Here is a 20,716-nt window from a genome sequence, read left to right as displayed (position 1 = left end):
TCATCCTGACCCAGTTTGACCCGGCAAAAGGGCGCGTGTGCCGGCATGGCAGTAAAGGCTTAACCCACAACTCTGGTAGGAATAGCATTCCTATTTAACCTACTGACTCACTTATCACCAATTGTTACCCACTTTGGCAGGATAAATAGGAATTTTGATCGCATTAGGCTTTGGTAACTTTTGGTAACTAACGAGTTTATTGTCCAGTTCCTGACAGGAACTAGTGAGTGAGTCATCCTGACCCAGTTTGACCCGGCAAAAGGGCGTATCAATGCTACGGCCGCTCTCTCTGCTACTTGCTGTGGGCAAGAAAGGTAGTCATAATTTGGACAACATGGCCCATTCATTTTTATTAAAAGTAGTTTGCTTCAAAGGTCATAAATCTTCCTTACATCCACCATTTATTTATTAAATTTAATTTATTACCTCACATTTATTATTATCCTAAAATCGTATTTTCGTCATGCAATTTATGACGTTTATTCAAGATTTATTTCGAGCTTTCTTGATGGAATTATCTTTAATGGATAATAAATTGAGTTCCTTATGATTGTTTATACTACGATTATTTTCTTGATAAATAAATTAAATAAATTAACTTTGAATCAGTCATCAACTTGTAAATGGGACAAATCAGCCATCTACTTTTAGGAATCAGGCAGTTACCCGTCATCTCTAAATTCCATCTTTAATCCACACAACCTTTAATTATAATACTGTTAAACATTAGCTACCAATATATTCCTTATACAAGCACGAACCTTATCTGATAATAAATATAATAAAGTACTTCCAGTTGTTAATATTAATTTACATAACAGTCGTAGCTTAACTACTTGGTTATGGGAAACATGGATAGTATAGTTACATGGGAAACTACCCTCAGCAAGTGACAAGCAACAGCATCTTGCATCAGCTGGCCCAAATGAGGGCAAATAGACGGAACACGTCCAACGATAACATAACGTAATATAACATAACATAACATTGCATAACATAACATAACATAACATAACATAACATAACATAAAATAATTACATCCGGGACCCGAGGGCGGGGTGACCTGCCTAGTGACGACTCGGAGACTGAGGACGACGAAGGCGGCGCATCAGCGTGACCGGGGACTAGCAAGTCCCGAACTCATCATAAGGTTATAAGGTTTAGGTCATAAGATCTCCAAATCTTAACGTTAGGAAAGCATCCTGTGTTTTATTTCTCTATAGGGGTGCCCATAAACGTGGAAAGTATTGGCCGATAGTGCCAGCGGGAAGTACTTTCCATTTAGAATATCCGGGTTATTATTGAAAGAGAAATGAAAAGTTTTCCTTTTCAATTATAAAAAGTGTGGCTAATAATTAAAAGAAATTACGTCAAATTTCGTATCAAATAGTGCTTTCTCCGTGTATTAACCTTTAAGAAGCCCCTAAACGATCANCAGGCCATGAGTACCATTAGGCAGGCCATGAGTACCATTAGGCAGGCCATGAGTACCATTAGGCAGGTCATGATTACCATTAGGCAGGCCATGATTACCATTAGGCAGGTCATAAGTACCGTTTGGCAGGCCATAAGCACCGTTTGGCAGGCCATAAGTAACATTGGGCAGGTTATTAGTCACATTGGGTAGGTCATAAGTCACATTGGGTAGGTCATAAGTCACATTGGGTAGGTCATAAGTCACATTGGGCAGATCATAAGTCAAATTAGTTTTAACATAAGTACCATTGGGTAGTTCATCAGTCAAACGGGTAGAGTCGAGGTTCGACTGGTAGTCAGGCAGTTGATAGTTGGTGGTAGTAACTTCATGATGGACCACTGGTCGCTTGGAGGCCGGAGTTGTCGACGGTTCTGCAAATTAATCAAATTTCAAATTAAAATTACGATATATGATTTTTTGGAACATTCGTACTGACAAACTGTCAATCCTATGTCTACTGATGTTAGTTCGATACCAGATCATTAAATGGTGATAGAACATGTAAGGGAGGAACACACCAACTTGAATTATCGAACTATTTCAACATCCCAATTAATGTATTAGACAGCCGAGAATTGAATAAGTAAATCGAATGGTAAAGCTGACTAGGAACAAAAAAGTTCAAAATTTACTCACTGCGGTTGTCAATCTTGGCAGCGACGGCAGTCTCAACCTTAACGGGGTTAGCCGTTGGCAGACTAGATGTCCCTGACTTGTCATGTGACAAGGTAGAAGAACCAGGACCTGGCTGGTACTTGGCAGAATTAGAACCACTGGAGAAACCTAACTCGAACTTAGCAGGGTCAAAGCCATTTGAGAAAGGGTCAAAATGAAAAGCAGGGTCAAAATTAACCGAGAAATATGGCTCGAAGTCGTCAAGGTCAGAACTAATCGAGGAATCTGGCTGGTACTTGGAAGCGTCAGAACCACGTGAGAAAACTGGAGGTGCTTGGTTTGCTGGTAGAACAGGGGATAGATCGGACGTAGGAGAAGTCTGGGCATTTGGTGTGGAGTTGTGGGATGCGCGTACAGAAGAAAGATGATCAAGCGTTTCGGAAATCCGGATCTCATTCTTTTGCCCTTCGTTTTCTTGCCCGTAGTTCTGTCCATCATTGCTATTTGCCCGCTTCCCGAGGTCGGCTACAGGCTGAGGAGCGAAGGGCTGTTCGATGGGTGCCAAAGGGACCGTCCCGAGAGACCGACCACCATGATATTCAACCGGCGTCTCTTCGACGTTGAGGCGATCGATGGCGGCGGTTGAAGTACCGATCGCTCTTGATTTTTCCATTGTGGCTGAATTTTTAAACCAGTTACAAATTTCGAATTCATGTAGCGTCTCCGTCGAGGCTTTAATTTTACCACTGCGAGAAGCGGCGGACGCCAGCATCACGAACATCAAAACGAGAAACTTCTTCATCGCGGCGATGGTCCCTGCCAAACAAATGACATTGATTGAAAAGTTATAATAAAAATTACTTATGATTATAAGTATTCATTTTCAAAACCTCGCAATGTTCGATCAGTAAAAGAAAATTTAAAACGCAATAAATTTTTTTCCAACTCGAACCCAAGTAAGAAAGAGTTCCACATATGACCATTTATTGCGTTAATGGCTGACTTATCCTATTAAAATCCATAGGACTTGAGGACAGCCCAGATAATATAGCAATAATATAGCGCTCTCAGCGTTTATTTGATCGTAGGCCTGTCTCCGAATCTTAGCATCGCAGAACATTCACAGCTTATAGCGTTTCGAACACGCAATTCACTGCTCCAAATTTTGCTTTGCTTAACCGCCCGGCCTCCTCGCCGATTCTGACCAGCAAAATGTCGCAGGTAGCTGGGATCAAACCCGTATCTTACAGCTCCAATACTGGTATTCCAAACTGTAACCACTGGGCCACCCTCATCGATAACTTCAAATTTACATCCCGATAAATAGAAGACAAGGGCCAGAAGTGCGTTGATCTTTGAATAAAGTTTCACTTATTTCTCCACGTATGTGATCAAGTCTTTCCGCTAACGATTTATCATTTGCCTGGTGCCTAAATATCGCCGGAGTCGCAGAGGCCTATTCAGGCTTCATTTCCTCTAATCTCCCACATGTTTGAAAGGGTAGTACATTTCGTACAAATTGCAAACAAGATAGAATTCTGGCAATGGTGGGTCAAATATACAAGTTGGTTCCACCCTTGCAACTTCATTTCAAAAAAATTAATCTGACAGATACTAAATGTTCAAGTTTTTTTTATCTAATATGTTCGTAACAATTCATATATTTACCACCATACTAACTCCGCCTAGTAAGCAACTTAACTTCAAAACTAAAGTAGTAAATCGGCTTAAGATTCGTACCTGGAGGAGAGATGTTGAACCCACGAGCGCCAGATCAAAACAGCCTATAAGCTCCAGGGTTGCCACATTTATTCAGGAGAAAGCGGCCAAACATGGTTGCAAAAAGTCGAAAATATCGCCAAATGGCAAATTACTTCAAATATTGAACAAAATTGAATAATTTTTGGTATATAAATTCAGTTATATCTTTGTAGCCTTCAAAAATTAATTTATTTCAAATCTTCAAATGTTAAACATGCCAATTATTTGTGATATATAGAATACATAGAGGGCGGGAACATGTAGAGGCCAAAACGGCCTGTCTCCAAGACAGTAAACTTATTCTACAAAACCTGAAGAAATGACGGCAAACGGTCACACGGTTAACGATTAACTTATAATCACGTCACTATCCTATTTATTTTTCATATTCCCTTCTTCCATGTATCGCAAATTGTCATGTTAACCATTTATAGACTTGAAATTAATTTTGGAGTCTACAAAACGCTACAATTGAATTTATATATTATATTATTTCAGTTATTTGCCATTTGGCTTTTTCTGGCCTTTTTATGTCGCCTCTGGAAGAAACGCGGCAACCCTGAAGCTTGAGGGCAGTCTCGGTCCAGCGCTCGTGAGGTTAACGCCGCTTCTCCTGGTAAGAAACTGTGACGCCTCTCCAACCTCAATTTGTGTAGAAACCTTCCATTTCCCACTAGAATTTCTGTGGAAACCTTCCATTGAACACTTGAACCTTCCGTCACACATGAATTTTTGTCGAAACCTTCCATTTCCCACTAGAATTTCTGTGGAAACCTTTCATTGAACGCTTGAACCGTCCTCCCATTGAACCTTCTGTCACACTTGAATTTTTGTGGAAACCTACCATTTCCCCCAACTTGAATAATTTCTGTAGGAAGGCGATTTCCTACTATAATTTCTCTAGAACCCCGTCATTTCCTACTATAATTTCATGAAAACCATACCATACTCTCCACCATGCACTCGGAGAAATGAGAGATACTTCGTCCAAAGAGCGATGTACTTTTTGCGCTTGTATGCGACATCCAGAACTCCCAAAGGTTGTATCAGTGCAAAGATGGACGGAATGTGTCTCGCTCCTATCTAGATTGTAAATACCGTTGAGGGACAGAGCCAGTTGGATCTAAGCATTTTGGATCTAAGCCCATGGAACTAATTTTCCTTGTACAAGTATGCTGAATTTTTTAAACCGGTCAATTCTCAGAGCTGGATCCAGTTGAAGTATTTTAGCCACCATTTCTTATAAACGATATTTAAAACCAAAGAAAACGCCCAAATACTTAATATTGCCTCCCGACGCCATGCAAGTTATCAATCTCTTCATTGATAAGCTTTATCATCTTGCGATTCGAGCAAAGTAATATTGTCATTCCTAGAATTAAGCCATTTTGGGTAGGGTGCTAAATGTTTATCCCTTTTAGAAAAGGAATACTAGATAGGTATCGAAAATGAACGAGGTATTGGAAGACAGGAACTATTACACGACCTTCCCAGTCCGTGTGGAATTCTGTAAGCTAGGTTAGTGAGTAAAGCTTCAGAAATTTTTGGGCGGATGCATGTCCATTTCTCCCTCTGGATGGTTCTGTCCCTTCTCCTGACTGATTATTTGATGAAATTGTGATGTCATCCACTCTAGACTGTGATTGGTTGTGTGATGGCCTTTCTAATATGCTATGTGTACTGGTTAATTTAATATCCCTCTAGACTACACAGTATATCGGATATTTCGGTATTCTTTGTGTGCGTTTCCGACGTTACAGTCCCAGGCCACGTTGGAGGGTCCCCTCAAAAGACCCGACTTGAATTGCAAGGCAAAGAACCTATACCGAATAAGCGGCCTCACTTCATCGGACACTCGAAACAATAATAGACTATGTCCTAGAAATCGGCTCTGTAGCAAGGCATATCTGTATCACCTGCAGAAAGCTCCGTTATTCGTACAGTCTATTTTTCTAGTGAAAGACTAGTTACGTTAAGGAATGCATGTTGGAAGCCAGTATTATCCAATACCACCGGCACTTCCGTATTTCTTCGGTGCACAAGCTTTCTTCTGAATAGATTATCCTTTGAACTTGAGTGCTTAGAGCCATAGGCGCCGTAAGCCAGCAGCCACTGTTGCAGCCAGTATAGTCTTCACGGCAGCTACACCCCAACATGCACCTACCTCCACACTTGCCCCACCTCCCCACATTGCTGCAGCCCATGAGTTTAGGTTAAGTTAGGTCCGAGAAGATCCGTTTGCATGGAAAATCGGATCTACACAATCAGATCTGCCCCAGAAGAGTGGAGTAAGACGCATGCTGGGGTGTAGATAAAGTAAATACTACACTGGCGGAAGAAGTGGCTGTGGGCATACGGAGCCGTGGCTTGAAAATCTGAGAACTGTTTTGGCTTGCGGTGTTGCTATTGTGCTCTGCGACTTCATAGCTATGAAACTAAGTGTAGCTAGATGTGCTGGTTTACGCTGATCGTTGGCTACATGGCTAGTTGGTTAAATTTGTGGCCAACGACTGCGCACTCTACGTTGGATCATCGGTGAAGTGGTAGCGTCATCTAGATCAGGCGCTAGCCGTGGGTTCGAGCCAGAGCGAGCACAGTTTATTTCTCGATGCCACCGTTTGGCAGTTCTTGGTAACCGTCGAAGGTGGCGCATCAGCAGGGCCTTAAAACTAACTCTGGGTAAACCTTACATGGAGTATGCTGAGGCCCTATAAATTGTAGTAGGATAAATCGGATTAACTCGAGATGTGGTACAATGGCGACATTCTTTCCAACTTGAGTTGGGAATGATTTTCTTGCGTTTTTAAATTTTTTTCGGCTGGGCAAAGGATTCTGAATTCCTAATATGAAGTTGTGCAATATCAATTTTGCTTGCAACTCACCAATGAATATTTTATATTCAGCAGGAATCTTTGATGCGATGAAGGCGATTTTAGTTTTTGTTTTGATGCTGGCGTCCGCCGCTCTTGGCAGTGAAGGAAATGAAGCCTCGACGAAGGCGTCTCATGAATTAGGAATTATGAACAGGCTCAAAAATTCAGCCGCCATCGAAATTTCAACAGCGGTCGGCACTACAACCTTCGTCATTGACACTACAACCGGCGCCATGGAAAGTTCAACCGGCAAATTGGGAACTTCAACCTCCGCAATCGAAATTTCAAATTCCGCAAGCCACATTTCAACATGTGCAATGAAAACTTCAACCGGTGCCATGGAAACTTCAACCAGCGCCATTGAAATTTCAACCGTCAAATTCGAAACTACCTCGACCACTGCACCGCCAACCACCTCGACCACTGCACCACCAACCACCTCTACCACTGCACCACCAACCACCTCTACCACTGCACCACCAACCACCTCTACCACTGCACCACCAACTACCTCGGCCACTGCACCGCCAACCACCTCGACCACTGCACCGCCAACCACCTCGACCACTGCACCGCAGGATGAGCCGCAGGATGGGCCACAGTTTCGAGGTTCTGAAACGACTGATCCCTCCTCTGCTGGACACGCGTCCTCCGACTCCGCCCCAAAAGCTCAGACTCCTTCCTTGGGGAATTTTGCACCTGCACCCGACCAATCCTTTCCTGATTCTGAATTTGATAAGTTCCAGCCTGGTTCCTCCTATGGTTCTGACCCTGCCAAGTTCCAGCCAGGTTCTGGTTTTTTTAACTTGTCACATGACAAGCCTGAGACTACATCTGGTTTGACAAGACCCAATCCCGTCGTTGTTGAGACTGCAGTCGCTGTCAAGCTTGACAACAACGGTGAGTACAATGTATAATTTTAACTACGTATCACTCTCTGAAAACTTTTATTTAGTTTAATATTCTTTTCCTACATATTGGCGGTTGACAACGAGTTGACAGTTTCACCTGAACGTGTTTGACGGAAAAATCTAAATTACACAACTTGGATTAAACATTTCTTGAACTTGCAGAACATTCGACAACCTTGGCCTCCCAGCGGCCGGTGATCCATCGTGCAGTTACAACCACAAACGACCATCTGCCTGACTACCAGTCAAACCTCGACTCTACTCGTTCGACTGATGACCTATCCAATGTGACTCATGGCCTGCCCAATATAACTTACGACCAACCCAGTGTGACTGATGATCTACCCCAGAAGGCTTTCGGCCTACCCCAGAAGACTTTTGACCTACCCCAGAAGACTTTTGACCTACCCCAAAAGACTTTTGACCTACCCCAGAAGACTTTTGACCTACCCCAGAAGACTTTTGACCTACCCCAGAAGACTTTTGACCTACCCCAGAAGACTTTTGACCTACCCCATCCAGGTGGTCACAACCCGCTTTCAACAACGGTCTGGCAATGGCCCGTCTTGCTGGTAGAGGATTGCACGCGCATAAAGGTGAGAACGACATACCATTTTAATCAGACTATTGGTAGTGGTGTACTTTCCTGTTGTTGCAGATGGTGGCTCACCAATAATTATCGGCTAAATAATTTCACTTCAAATTTCGCGCTAAATTTGCCAATTGATTGTTGGAAACGCGTCTTTTGCTGGTCCTTTTTTCTGACACTAATTACTTTGGCAATAATTTCTACTGTTACAACTTGTACTCATTTCCAAACCCTTTAAAAATCTTCCAGGTTCCTTCCATACTCCCTCAAGAACCGGAACTCCCAGAACCGGAACCAAAGAGAACCTCTTCCTGAAGACCCTAGAACTCGCTAAAAAGGGCGTTAGCAAAGGCGCAGCGCTGCTCAAAGGTGCCTTGATCAAGGGCAAGGTCTTGGCGAAGGCGAAGGCTAACTTAATGAACATTAAGTCCAAGGTTATCAAGAATTATGTGAAGCCTCGCACCCTTCCTACATCGTCCCGGCATTTGGTCCCCTCACGTGCCGGTCAAGTTTATCCCCCGCTTCATTTTGGTCCAAAACTTGTGGTACCATCAGCGGTCCGCGGTAGATGGACGCGTGGTTAGTCCTCTGTCGTTACCGAGTTACTGCAGATACCATCGCGTGGTAACGTGACAAGGTTACCAGGAGAGCAGTTACCCAAGATTACCACTTTTACCACACCGTCGACTGGGGACATTGAGGCCTGCTAGATTTTATTCAAATCTAAGGAAGCAAATTTTTACGAGTTTAATTTTAAACGTCTTTTTAAATTCACTTCACTGATTACAGAAACCTCTCATTTGACATTTGACTCTTAGCATAGAATTTCGGTGTCATTTTTAACTTGGCCATTTTAAAATTTTATTCAATTTAAATACGTTAATATTTGCGTAGATTTTGAATTTTGACTAATGTGCTTATATTCCCAATAAAGTTTTCTCTTTAAAATTCATGGTTATTGATTAGTGTAAGCTTTGGTGTAAATATTAATTATAATTAATAATTCCATTTTAGATCATCAACCATGGTTGTTGCTGAACTCTTGCTGGTCGAAATTATTTTGAAAAACTCGATTAAATTATTAAATATTAACCTAATTAAATTATTAAATAAGATGATTGCTGAATTTTCCCCTTGACGCGCGATGTTGGACGTTTTTAATAAAAAAATGGCGACGAAATTGTCGATTCGCGTTATTTTCTTAACCAATTTTGGGTCAATAATGGTTGAAATATTTCGTGGAGCGACGAATTGAATAGCAAGTTATATTTCGTAAAAGGGTTGAAATATTACGTAGTTGCTTACCACGGTTATGCACATCAGTCAGTAGGATAGTTCCAACCGGATATATCAACCGTCTGCAATGCTATTCGTACCTATAAAGACCTAGTAATGCCATAGTTACCGTCAGAACACCGAGATTATTTAAATAGGTAGGTGATCTAGGTAACATCTACTTGGTATCAACGATGTCAAACTCTGGAAATATGAGTGGGTTTCTTTCATGATCATATACGTAGTGAACAATACACCTAACATTGTTATCCATTCCTGCCTCGAGTTGCCGAGACTCCCGTTACGATCACCTAACCAAATCAGCTTCCTCGCCAATTTTCCATTTTGAGTAGCAAACTTTCATAAATATAGCGGCGCCAGCGTTGGTTAGGTCGTGCGACCTGTTGCCGATTCTGAAAATCGCTTAATTTTCGCAGCTTGCTGCGGGTCCCGAACACGCAACTCACCGATCAAATTTTGCCGTGCTTAATTGCCTGGCCACTCTACCGATTTTGATCACAACTGTTACAGGTAGCTGGGATCGAACCCACAATTCTCTGCTTTAATCTTACTGCTCTTGAGTAGAACGACTGGGCCACCCTGATATCAATTGCCCAGTCGAGCGGTCAATGTGAAAGTTTCAATGTAGAGCAACCGACTGATGATACGAAGGCAATATATCACACTTGGTACGACTTAACCCTATACCACCTGGCATGAGTAACCGGAGCAATATTGTCACAAGCCTACTTCCCAAAAAGGATAGGAAACTTTAAAATAGTATAGTATAGTATCTTCGGCATTGAAGAATAGGCCTTCTTTTTCCACGCAAGACTTCTCAATCATAACCCTCTCGTTGCAACCGTGTCTTCTCATGCTGTAAGCTTGCTGTTCATTGTTCTTGCCGAGGTGAAGTACTTTACACTTGTCAGCATTGAAACGCAGCTGCCACGCGTCATCCCAATCAATAAACTATCAAGATCATTTTGCAGTTGCATTTCATTTGACGCATCCTTAACTGTATTATAAACTTTTGTGTCGTGGCATACATGGAGCACACAATTGTAACCATTTCTGGTAGATCGTTTATAAAAGCGACAGAAAAAATAGGTCCAAGAACGCTTCCTTGCGGTACGCCACTGCTCACAGTTGCCCAGTCTGATATGGTTCCGTTAATACTGACACGTTGCCTTCTGCCTACAAGGAAATTCCTGATCCATTGGAGTACATTTCCCTTTATTTCCAAAGAATTCACTTTACGTAACAGTCGCTCATGCTGAACATTGTCAGATGCTTTGGCAAAATCGCGGTACAGTGCATCCACTGGCTCCCTTTCGTCCAGCAGGCGAGTCCAATTATTCAAGGTAGACTGAAGATTGATTTCAGTTTTATGCAAACGTCTTCACGTTGCCACTCAATAGTTTGCGTGCAATCCTATTTGAAAGTTATGTTCCCAGAAAGTGACACACGACGGTAGAGGTTTAAATACTTCAGTGTACTTTGAAACATGGTCAATACATTTCTCGTGTCCTGTTAGAACTACTAAAAATGACGCGTATCCTGCATGCCTTTCGGAGATCACACTTGCGTTCAGCATCACAATGCCACAATACCCGGGAACAAAAACGGTTCATGATAATATTTATTTAACTGTACATTCAAGTATAGAAGGCAATTTGGCAATGCAAGTACAAAATTGACACATTTAAAATACCTTACTCAATCAGAAACTTCAATGTAGCTCCAGAAGCACGAACTACCGTGAGGCGAATACTGACAAGCTAGTTAGTTTCAACTAACAGTTACAAGTTAGCCGAACCCTCCACTAGTACAGCCAACAGGTTTCTGAATAATCCAGGTTCCTGACTTGTTAGATTCCTACTTCAGACGTAATCCTAACCGTGTAAGGTTAAAACTTGAGATACTGCCGCAAGAATAATTATTTGCAAGGTTCATAGAGTCATTGTACAGCAGCGCAGCTCAAACGATATGCAAGTCACAGTTAAAAGTCCTGAAACAAATATATATTTTCAATTAAAATTGGAATTTTCGTTGAACGCATGAAAAATTTACGTTTAAACGAGGATGGAATTTCCTCATCTCTTAAATAATTGAGCTTAGGCTGTGGATGTTTGGTAGTTAAAAACTTCCAGCCTGATCTAAAATCCTTCCGACCAATCTAATCTTTCAGACCTATCTAAAAAAGCGCACCAATTTCTACATTGGCGGGCATCTCGTAACATTGAGGAGCAGCTTCCTACATCGACAACCAGGCGGACTACTAAACTAGATTGTAAATTCTGTCCTCCGTAGGAGTTAATCCATCAGCGTTCGTTTCGTTTCCTTCCTCCGCGTCGTCCCATTTTTCTGTGGCCACACTATCCACAGGTCCAGCGTGGTGCGCCCAATGATTACTTCCATATGGAGGAGGCGGTCCATCAGGAATGAAACCATCAACAGGACCTCCTCCAAAGACTCCAAAGATCGGCTCGCCATCAGCATCGGCCATAGGACCTTCCGCCAGCCGCGACCTGTAGACTTCCTGCTGATGGGTGATGAACTCTTCAGCAGCGGAATCTTTTTTATCAACATGTGAGGAAGAGGATTCAACGTGTGAATGTTCAACAGATCTTTTGAAGCGACGATCGTGAACGTCAACATGGTCATAGTCGTAGATTTCCTCATCTGTGTCAAAGGGTGACCCAGAAAACCAACTGAAGGGGTTCAACCAACTGAAGACTGACGTTTGGGCACTAGAAGGGAGGGTACCGGTGATGGTCGAGACGGGCTGCGTGGGGAGACGGTACAAAAATTTACTTTTTGGATGAACCGCTCAGAAAATTTTTTGCAGATTCTAGAAGGAATATGCAGGATAAAATTCTAAAAGTCACGAGCGTTTTTTGTTCCGATCATGCGAGACCGATTTAAAACTTCACACTTCAGAATTTAGTAACTCACTCCAGATATATCCTTTTTATTGGAGGATTGTTGTACGTAGAGTGGCTTGGTATCCTCAGGTGGGCCATAGGTGTAGCGAGGCGTCTGAGGAGGTGGGCCGTACACTAGTGGTGGGTCCTTTAGCACAGGTGGGGCGGGCGCAACTTGCTTCTCAACGAAATGCTCCACCGGCAAAATCTGCACGGGCTGTGAAGGTACGAAATGCAGAGCCACTGTAGGGAGGGCCTGCGTCTTAATTTCGGATTCTTTATCTTCTTCATCTTTCTTGAACTTGGCTCCAAATTTAGCGAGTTTAGTCTTTGCCTTTGCCAAGAGTTTGCCCTTAAACAAGGCCGCCTTCAGCAGCGCAGCGCCTTTCTTTATCCCTTTCTTGGTAAGTTTTAAGGTCTTCAGGAAGAGGTTTTTGTTGGCCTTGCTCAGGGAGCCGGTTTTCGAAAGGGTGTCGAAGAAGCCACTAAGCGTATCTGTGAGGTAAAAACGAAAATAAATTTTCGTAAGTTAACATCTGAAGGAGTTTATATTCAGAGAAACTTGTGTGACAAGGTCCAAATAGCTATAGACCTCTAGCGCTTGCGTGGGTCATTCTGACGAAGACGAGCCCGATAAAGACGTAATTATCATACGTGCAGACAGTGCGTCACTAATTGGACAATATGACCAATTCTTATTCTCAGTGTGGCTAAGAAAGAACGGCTCTCGTAAGCCAGGAGATTTAGGTGAACGATTCAATTTTTAAAATTCAGAGCGTGACAACATAAGAAAAAAAATCTTGCTAACAAAATATTCCAACATACAAGGCAGTTTCAACGGTTCTCTGGCAGTGAAGTGGTCAGAAATTTCCAGCAATATAAGCTCCATAAGAATTTGAAACTAATTGAAAACCTCATTATGAAATGAACTAAAGGTTACTAAAGAGAGATTCTGTACTCACGGTGGAAGTGGTCATCGTTAGCCGCAAATGGAGCCTGATCATAAGTTAAGTAAGAGGACTGAAAGTGGGCCAAGTCGTGGTTAATAGGGACGGGAAATTGTGAATCCGACCCTACGGATACACCGCCATGTGCTTCAAGAAACTGGGTTTTGGTGTGGGACCGGGGCCCCATATCTGGGGGATGGCTTGTTCAAAAAGGGGGCCGGCGGGCCGTAGACGGGCGACGGGTTCTCAATTATGGCAGCCGGTGGGCCATAGACGGGCGACGGGTTCTCAATTATGGCAGCCGGTGGGCCATAGACGGGCGACGGGNTCGAACACGGGCGCAAGGGGTTCAAGGGGTGCCACATTTTCAACCGCTTGGAAGGGTTGGACCTGCAGAACTTGTGAAGGTAAGAAATATAATGACGCGGTAGGAAAAGTCTTCTGCTTCACTTCAACCTCTTCATCCTTCTTGAACTTTGACTCAAATAAGGCAAGCTTGGCTTTGGCCTTTGCCAAAAGTTTGCCTTTGAATAGCGCAGCCTTTAGCAGGGCTGCGCCTTTTTTCAGCCCCGCCTTGGTGATTTTAAGGACTTTCAGTAAATCTTTCTTCTTTTCCTTCGCGTCAGATCCGGCCTTCGCCAAGTTTTTGAAGAAATCTTTAATGCCTCCTGAAAATGATAAAAAATTACGGTACATAAATGAATTTAGCAACTTCAAATTGAAATGTACGTTTGTTCAGCAAATTTGGGAAACTATATTGAAGCAAAAATTTGTCAGGCTTTCATTATATTCAAGTTTTGATTTACCATAGCAAAAAATTAGGAATCAGATTTTGTAGTCATGCACCTAGAAATTAGGTTTTAAATTTCTCGCTGAAATTTATGGTAAAATTATTCAAATTTATTTCTCACCGAAATAGGAGTCTTCTTTAACCTCGCCAGCAGCAGCTATTGGCGACACTATAACAGCGTTGGCAGAGGGTTGATTGAAAGAAAAATTTGGCTGATCGTAATGAGACACCTTGGCCTGATCGTAATGAGACACCTTGGCCTGATCGTAATGAGACACCTTGGCCTGATCGTAATGAGACACCTTGGCCTGATCGTAAGACACCTTGGCCTGATCGTAAGACACCTTGGCCTGATCGTAAGACACCTTAGGCTGACCGTACGTCTGGTAGGAAGACGCAAGAACGGGCTGGTCGTACGTCAGGTACGACGACGTAAGAACTGGCTGATCGTACGTCAGGTAAGAAGAAGTGAGAAATGACTGATGGAAATGATGGTCATTGTGATGAAGAGGAACCGAATGCCGAGGTTCAGATCCAGGATTGAAGTCTTTAGGTGGTTGAGATGCCGTCTGGCCGTGCGAAAGCTTCGACACGAAAGTAAAATTTTCCTGGGTGGGGGCACTGCGGGTCTTAGGGTTGGAACTAGAGGAAGAATGCCGAGGAGTGATGTCAGAAGGCACTGTAGAAACTTGGGATTCGCTTTTTTCTAACTTCCTTGGTGCTGCGACTTCGGAATTGAGAACTGATTTGATAGCGCGGCTGGCATCTGCTATGTTTTCGCCGACATTCGACGTGGATGGGACGAGGTTAAGACCGACGGGGTGTTCAGTGGGGGCCAAAGTGACCGTTACGAAAGACCGTCCCTCGGCATCCTTAATCGGTAATTTCTCTTCTTCTGAGGTCACTGGGACATTTTTAACTAGTACGTCTCCTACTGGGTTCAACGGGACAACTTCAAGATGCGCGTCTTTAACGTGTGTGGCATTTTTTAGAACCACCGGGACATTTCTAACGGGTTCTTCTACCTTGGCGCCCTCCGGGACATTTTCAAAGGCTTCGTCTTCCTCGAGGGTCAACGTGTCGTTTGTAGACCCAGCATTGGAACTACTACTGGAGGTGGAAATGTTTGCTGGTGGCTGGGCAGCTGTGTTAGATGGAGATCCAGAATTGGAGTTGAAGGCGAAAATGTCGCCCAACAAGTTATCCAAGTCAAAACCGTCGTCCATGTTATCGAGTGTCTTTTCCAAGTCATTAACAAACGACTCTGCGTCCTCTGCAGAAAAGAACATAAACGCTTTGTGAGATTGTAGCTAGTTCTAGAGGCTAATGAGGAGGGCGATATAATATTTGGAATAAGCTAAAAACGGCTTAAGTACGTAGTGAATCTGGCAGACTTACAGAAATGCTGAACCAAGTAACATTAAATTAGGGAAACTAGTTCCGATAACATTCGAAAACCCGTTTTCAAAGTTTGGCCGTCGAAAATACTGTGACTAATGGCGAGGCTAGCATAGTTTTAGCGTTGATATCCGATCCTTTACCTCCATGCCAGTGCCGGTGACTTAAAAAGAGCTAGAGGAAACCCCCTTGTCATCAACGAAGGGAGGAGGCGTACGGAATCCATCACTTTCATTCCTAAGTGCCGACTCTGAAATTCTGAATCCATTTCGAGTCTCTGAATCGGTTGGGATCGTCGTTGCGGTTTCGGTTACATCCGTCCGGTTGGGTTGTTGATTTTCGTCCAGCGCCGAGTTCGCATGGGGGGCGCTGGTCCCTTGGAGGGCGACGGGGGGCACCGCCAGCACCAACACCAACACTAGCAATGCTCTCATCGGGGCTGTTGTATCTGCAGTGGTCTAAATAAATATATATTCGTTAGAAAGTATTCTAACTCAGGTTTCGGTTTCGATCTCGCTGTCATTTCCAAGAATCTAACCCTTCATAAACTGAATTAGTTCAAAGACTAATTTTCCTCCAAAATTAGGCATTAAAAATTATTTTAGACCTAAAAGACGCAAAAATGGCAGTCACGCGTGCCATGAGCGCCTTATCTACATAAAAATTTAGGTTTCACATTCTAGACCGCTAGTTCTAGAGGCTAGCATTTGCATGTAACAAAATCCCGCTCTAGCAAGAGGCTGAAAGTAGATTTACCAAAATGATTTAGTTTCCACATGCAGTCCCATATAGCCTATTCCCGACACGGCTTACACAATTGTCACCACTCGGCAGACACTGCACTAGATTCTACGTTCGTCAACTAAAACCGTATACTACAGCCAAAACTCTGACTTAGGGTTGACTTAGGGTTTGCCTGATCAAGCACATCGCGTAACATTGATAACTAATTTAACCTAACAACTACAGTGCTGTTTCGAAATTCACGCTGGAATTTTACGGTTCAGTTTTGTCAAAGTTCATTGCTGTGAGTGCGGTAGGTACGACTTTTAAATACTTATCGCCACTATTTACAACGGCATTAACCCCGTGTATAGGCGCTACTGGCCACTGAAGGAATCAATAGGCTAGTAGCAGGGTGATTAGCAGCGGTGTTTGATAGCTATAGTGGCGGCCATAAGTGGCCAACAGAACTTATAAATGGCGACCTGCAGCCCATTGTGTCAATTGGTATAAATCAATATATTACATATTGAGCGGAGTCTGACAGCGGAGTCTGACTGAACATATTAGATCAACACAATTGGTATAAATTAATATATAATAAATCAATAGGCTAGTAGCAGGGCGATTAGCAGCGGTTAGTGTTTGAAAGCAAGTGGCAAACAGCACTTATAAATAGTGACCCATGGGCGATGAAATATAGAGACCCAATGACTCGAAGATGGTGCGGTTCTCTACACTACAATTCTAGTAACTTATCGATATAAAATATCGAATTTATTCCACGTAACATTTTTCTTATCAAATTTGCATCTGAATAATCGACATTCTCGGTACGCTATTCACTATAGGGGTATATAACCGCTATAATTTCGTTCCCTTCCTATACCCTATAGTCTGCAGTGACGGCCAGGGAGGAACTTAGCAGTTACAATATAATTTATAAACTAGTCCACTATATGTTGGGGGAGAACATTCTATCCTGGACCTTCGCTTAGTCATTTATAGGAGTAATTGCAATTTATTCAATCAATTTACTTACGTAATAATATACTAATATTATACTGCTACTTCGGAACAGCGCCCCCGCCCCCCTGTTCCTACCACTCGTAATCGTACACGTTCTCACCTTTATAATAAATGTTCTTCGTCCGCCAGCCAGAGCTCGAGTGACGCCGGCAGTGAGGAGACGTACGACAGCAGGTGGACACGCACGTCTGGCACACGAGTTACCCGGCAGCCCGGGCGGTAGTTCAAAAAATTTTCACTTTATAGATTATTTACCCTGCCGCACTGTGTGTGTTTTAACCGTTAATAAATATTGAAAAGATTATTTTTTAAGTTTATACCATGGTTGAAGATATTTTGTCACTCCAATCACCTCCACTCCCCCGGAAAATTTATAGATGACTTAAAGAGGGGAAAGTGCTTTATATTGAAGCACTGAATTAAGACGAATAACTGTTTACAGCATTTATGGACTCAAACGCAAGCAATTAAGCTTACCGACCTAGGTCGGAATTAGGAAGAATAAAATGAACATTATTTATCAGTGACATCGTCTTTTCAGTGTTGGTGTTTAATTCTATGGTCTCGGCTGTTGCTGAGCTGAACTTATTCGGCTGGCTGTACACGAAAATTCTGGAATGGTCAATAGAATTTACACGGAGTAATAAATTTAGTGCATGATACATTATTTTTTTTGTATTATAAAATGATTAGGTACAGCGGATTTCCTTTAAATTTCAGCAGGCCACTTTGTAGCTGTCGTCTGTCGGAAAGGGTGGCCCAGAGGTTACTTTTAAAAGACCTCTCGGACAAAAACGCGGCCTGTCTCACAGCCGGTCTCACGGCCATGCCTCGAGAAATTCATCGTACATGGAAGATCTTCCAAACTACTGAACCGATTTTGATGAAACTTGGTATATAGATTTCTAATCACCTAGAGGTGATGTCTAGCCAGCACATATAAGACCACAGCGAGAATCCTCGCAGGTTAGTTCCAAGTCAGGTCTACTTCAACTACTTTCAGAGGACAGTAAACGAACCTTTCCTGACCAGGCTAACCTTGAGGTCCCTCACTTCCCCCCCATGGGGCACCCAAGGAGATCAAAGTCTCTTTGGCTGAGAGGGAAGGACCAGTAGTTTGGTAGATATTCCATGTACGATGCGTATTTTTGCTCGTATTACCGTATAAATCGAAAACGCGGGCGAAATCGCGAAAATTCACACGGGCTAGACATCACCTCTAGGTGGTCAGGAATCTATATACCAAGTTTCATATAAATCGGTTCAGTAGTTTGGAAGATATTCCATGTACGATGAATTTCTTGAGTCGCGGCTGTGAGACCGGCTGTGCGACAGGCCACGTTTTTGTCCGAGAGGTCTTTTAAAAGCATCAGGATTGTAGCAGTGAGCGGTGGGTTCGATTCCAGATACCTACGGCAAATCTAGCTAAAATCGACGAGGTAGCCGGATTATTAGGAACAGCAAGATTGTAGCAGTGAGTTGCGGGTTCGAAACCAGCAAGTGGCCCAAATTTGGCCTATTCGATGCTGACAACGCCACTACTACCTTTACTATCAGTTGACAACCCACATTATGTACGCACAGTAACACCTGATAAATCATGATGGTCTGCCACTACCGCATCCTTCCTACCCGAGTTAAGTTCTTCATGAGTAATTTATTTTAATACTATTCTTATCGGAATTTTCTGTGTTTGATCCTGGAAATAACTTGTGAATTCATAACGATATTGACCGTATGATATATCAATCATAGAAATGTAAATTTTACATGAAAGTATGAGAAAAAAAAATTGGTAATTAAAATGACGCTCGTTCGTCGCATTTTCCAATGTGTTTCGTGCATTTTTTATCATACATTATATTGGAATGTCGTATTATTTATATATGGAATTTTATGTTATTTATTTATTTCGACTTATTTAGAAATGATCACACGTTTTATGACTGTCTGTGGTACTGAAAATTTTCTATTACCTTCTGACTGCGAGCAGTGAAGGATTGCCCTAAGCCTGTTGTTAATGATAAAGCTCATTATTTATGTACAACAATTTAATAATGTCCCCTCAAATCCATACATTAAATTCACATTGAACTCTAATAATATTCTCGTTAAAAAATATAACACGAATAATTTTTATCTCTCGAATTAAATCTACATAGGTATCCTAATTATATATTTAATTCCAATGTTATCGTTATGATTCCAAATGAAGACATAACTCATCATTCAACAATGTAAGTCTTTTGAATTAATATGAAAGTTCCAATACTCTTTCGCGCAGTCCACTTGATTAAGTTAAGACATAATCGAGTATCATTAAATAAATATAAACTTTTATTAGGAATTTTGGAAACAAATTATCATTATTACTTTATTTACGGACAATTTTATTGGGTCGTAATTTTCCATCTTCTTGCCAAATTAAGAACTGAATGGTTCCCGTAAAAATTAGGAAGAAATTGTTTCAACGTATTTTCTAAATTATCAATGTTTCATAGTATGCGTTTCTCCTATTGAATACGATAGTTCAGTATTTATATTTCTTTCGTTAATTTCTGAACAAAAATCGAATTATTTTAAGATGCAAGAAACATATGACTTATATGCGACAATCTAGCGGTCAGCTTCCCGGCAACTTGTGCAAACACATACAATTTTAAAAAAATAAACCAAATATACATTGCGATCAAAATTTGCGGAAGAATCTGTAAAAGACTTCCAACGGTAATTCTTGTTTTTTTATTTTTCACTTCATTCGAATGTTAAGCGCCGTCTCACTAACAGACGTTTTTAATTTGAAGAAATCGAGCCTATCCATTAAAATTATTCTTAGATTCAATTATTTAGGACCATGAGTTTAGGATTCTCCTATTTATTTACTTATTTATATTTTTTTCACCGACCGCCTATTGTATAGCAGTATTGCCAGATGGGCCTTTTTCAGGCCAAATTTTGCAAATGTGGCCTTTTTGAAATGCATTGGCCTGACAAAAATTTATTTGGCCATTTTGTCCGTTTGAGGCATTTTTTATGAAAAATGTAATTCTCGTTTTTTTGTGATAATTTGATCCTTCAATTTTATCCAAGATGAGTACACCCAAATTTAATTTTGCCCAAGACGAGTACACTCAAATCCTGACACGTAACTGCGTCAACACACACTTTAGGTGGCAACACTAGCGAGTGCCGCCTAATCCGGGCAACACTTTGGATGAACCATGGGACTAAATCCAGTTGCCGACTCGTATTAATAACCATGGATGGCAGAGCTGACAGCGCACATAATCGAGTTTAGTTTTCACTCCTAAAGAGTAGTAAATTCAGCATTAATTTTTGAGGTTACAGCGCTGTTTCTTCATACATTCAGCCTTCTGATGTGAGTCACCACCAAATTTCA

At 42.0% G+C, this 20,716-nt stretch overlaps 5 protein-coding genes across 7 annotated transcripts; 2 read left to right on the top strand and 3 right to left on the bottom strand.

Moving 5' to 3' along the window:
* Positions 1-1,424: 1,424 nt before the first annotated feature.
* On the bottom strand, positions 1,425-2,927 carry LOC108673872. The gene is made up of 2 exons (XM_018161753.2): positions 2,115-2,927; positions 1,425-1,849 (listed from the first exon to the last, which is right to left on the bottom strand). The coding sequence occupies exons 1-2, from the start codon at positions 2,893-2,895 to the stop codon at positions 1,425-1,427; spliced, it is 1,206 nt and encodes a 401-aa protein (XP_018017242.1). The 5' UTR covers positions 2,896-2,927.
* A 1,518-nt stretch (positions 2,928-4,445) lies between these two features.
* LOC125179255 (mucin-5AC-like) lies at positions 4,446-8,153 on the top strand (the record flags this gene model as incomplete). Its single annotated transcript, XM_047884783.1, has 3 exons — positions 4,446-4,470; positions 6,761-7,627; positions 7,801-8,153. Coding segments are annotated over exons 2-3 (1,206 nt in total), but the record flags the coding sequence as incomplete, so codon positions are not given.
* A 7-nt stretch (positions 8,154-8,160) lies between these two features.
* LOC108673874 lies at positions 8,161-9,410 on the top strand (the record flags this gene model as incomplete). The annotated part of the gene is given in 2 exon segments (XM_018161758.2): positions 8,161-8,234; positions 8,477-9,410. Coding segments are annotated over 2 exon segments (409 nt in total), but the record flags the coding sequence as incomplete, so codon positions are not given.
* Positions 9,411-11,131: 1,721 nt separating this feature from the next.
* On the bottom strand, positions 11,132-13,563 carry LOC108673871. The gene is made up of 3 exons (XM_018161752.2): positions 13,392-13,563; positions 12,461-12,924; positions 11,132-12,290 (listed from the first exon to the last, which is right to left on the bottom strand). The coding sequence occupies exons 1-3, from the start codon at positions 13,561-13,563 to the stop codon at positions 11,784-11,786; spliced, it is 1,143 nt and encodes a 380-aa protein (XP_018017241.1). The 3' UTR covers positions 11,132-11,783.
* On the bottom strand, positions 13,392-15,436 carry LOC108673873. Of its 3 annotated transcripts, none has more exons than XM_018161756.1 (3): positions 14,427-15,436; positions 14,288-14,378; positions 13,392-14,044 (listed from the first exon to the last, which is right to left on the bottom strand). In XM_018161756.1, exons 1-3 carry the CDS (start codon positions 15,390-15,392, stop codon positions 13,665-13,667), a joined length of 1,437 nt encoding a protein of 478 aa, XP_018017245.1. In that variant the 5' UTR covers positions 15,393-15,436; the 3' UTR covers positions 13,392-13,664. The 3 variants fall into 3 exon arrangements, with proteins under 3 accessions (XP_018017245.1, XP_018017246.1, XP_018017243.1); XM_018161757.1 differs by having other exon boundaries at positions 14,288-14,468; positions 14,532-15,436; XM_018161754.1 differs by having other exon boundaries at positions 14,288-15,436.
* Between the last annotated feature and the right edge of the window lie 5,280 nt (positions 15,437-20,716).

This window comes from Hyalella azteca, unplaced genomic scaffold (assembly GCF_000764305.2).
Source record: "Hyalella azteca isolate HAZT.00-mixed unplaced genomic scaffold, Hazt_2.0.2 contig1978, whole genome shotgun sequence".
Classification (NCBI taxonomy): Eukaryota; Metazoa; Arthropoda; class Malacostraca; order Amphipoda; family Hyalellidae; genus Hyalella; species Hyalella azteca.
Note: the sequence above shows the minus strand (reverse complement) of the source record. Positions and strands in the feature narration are given on the sequence as shown.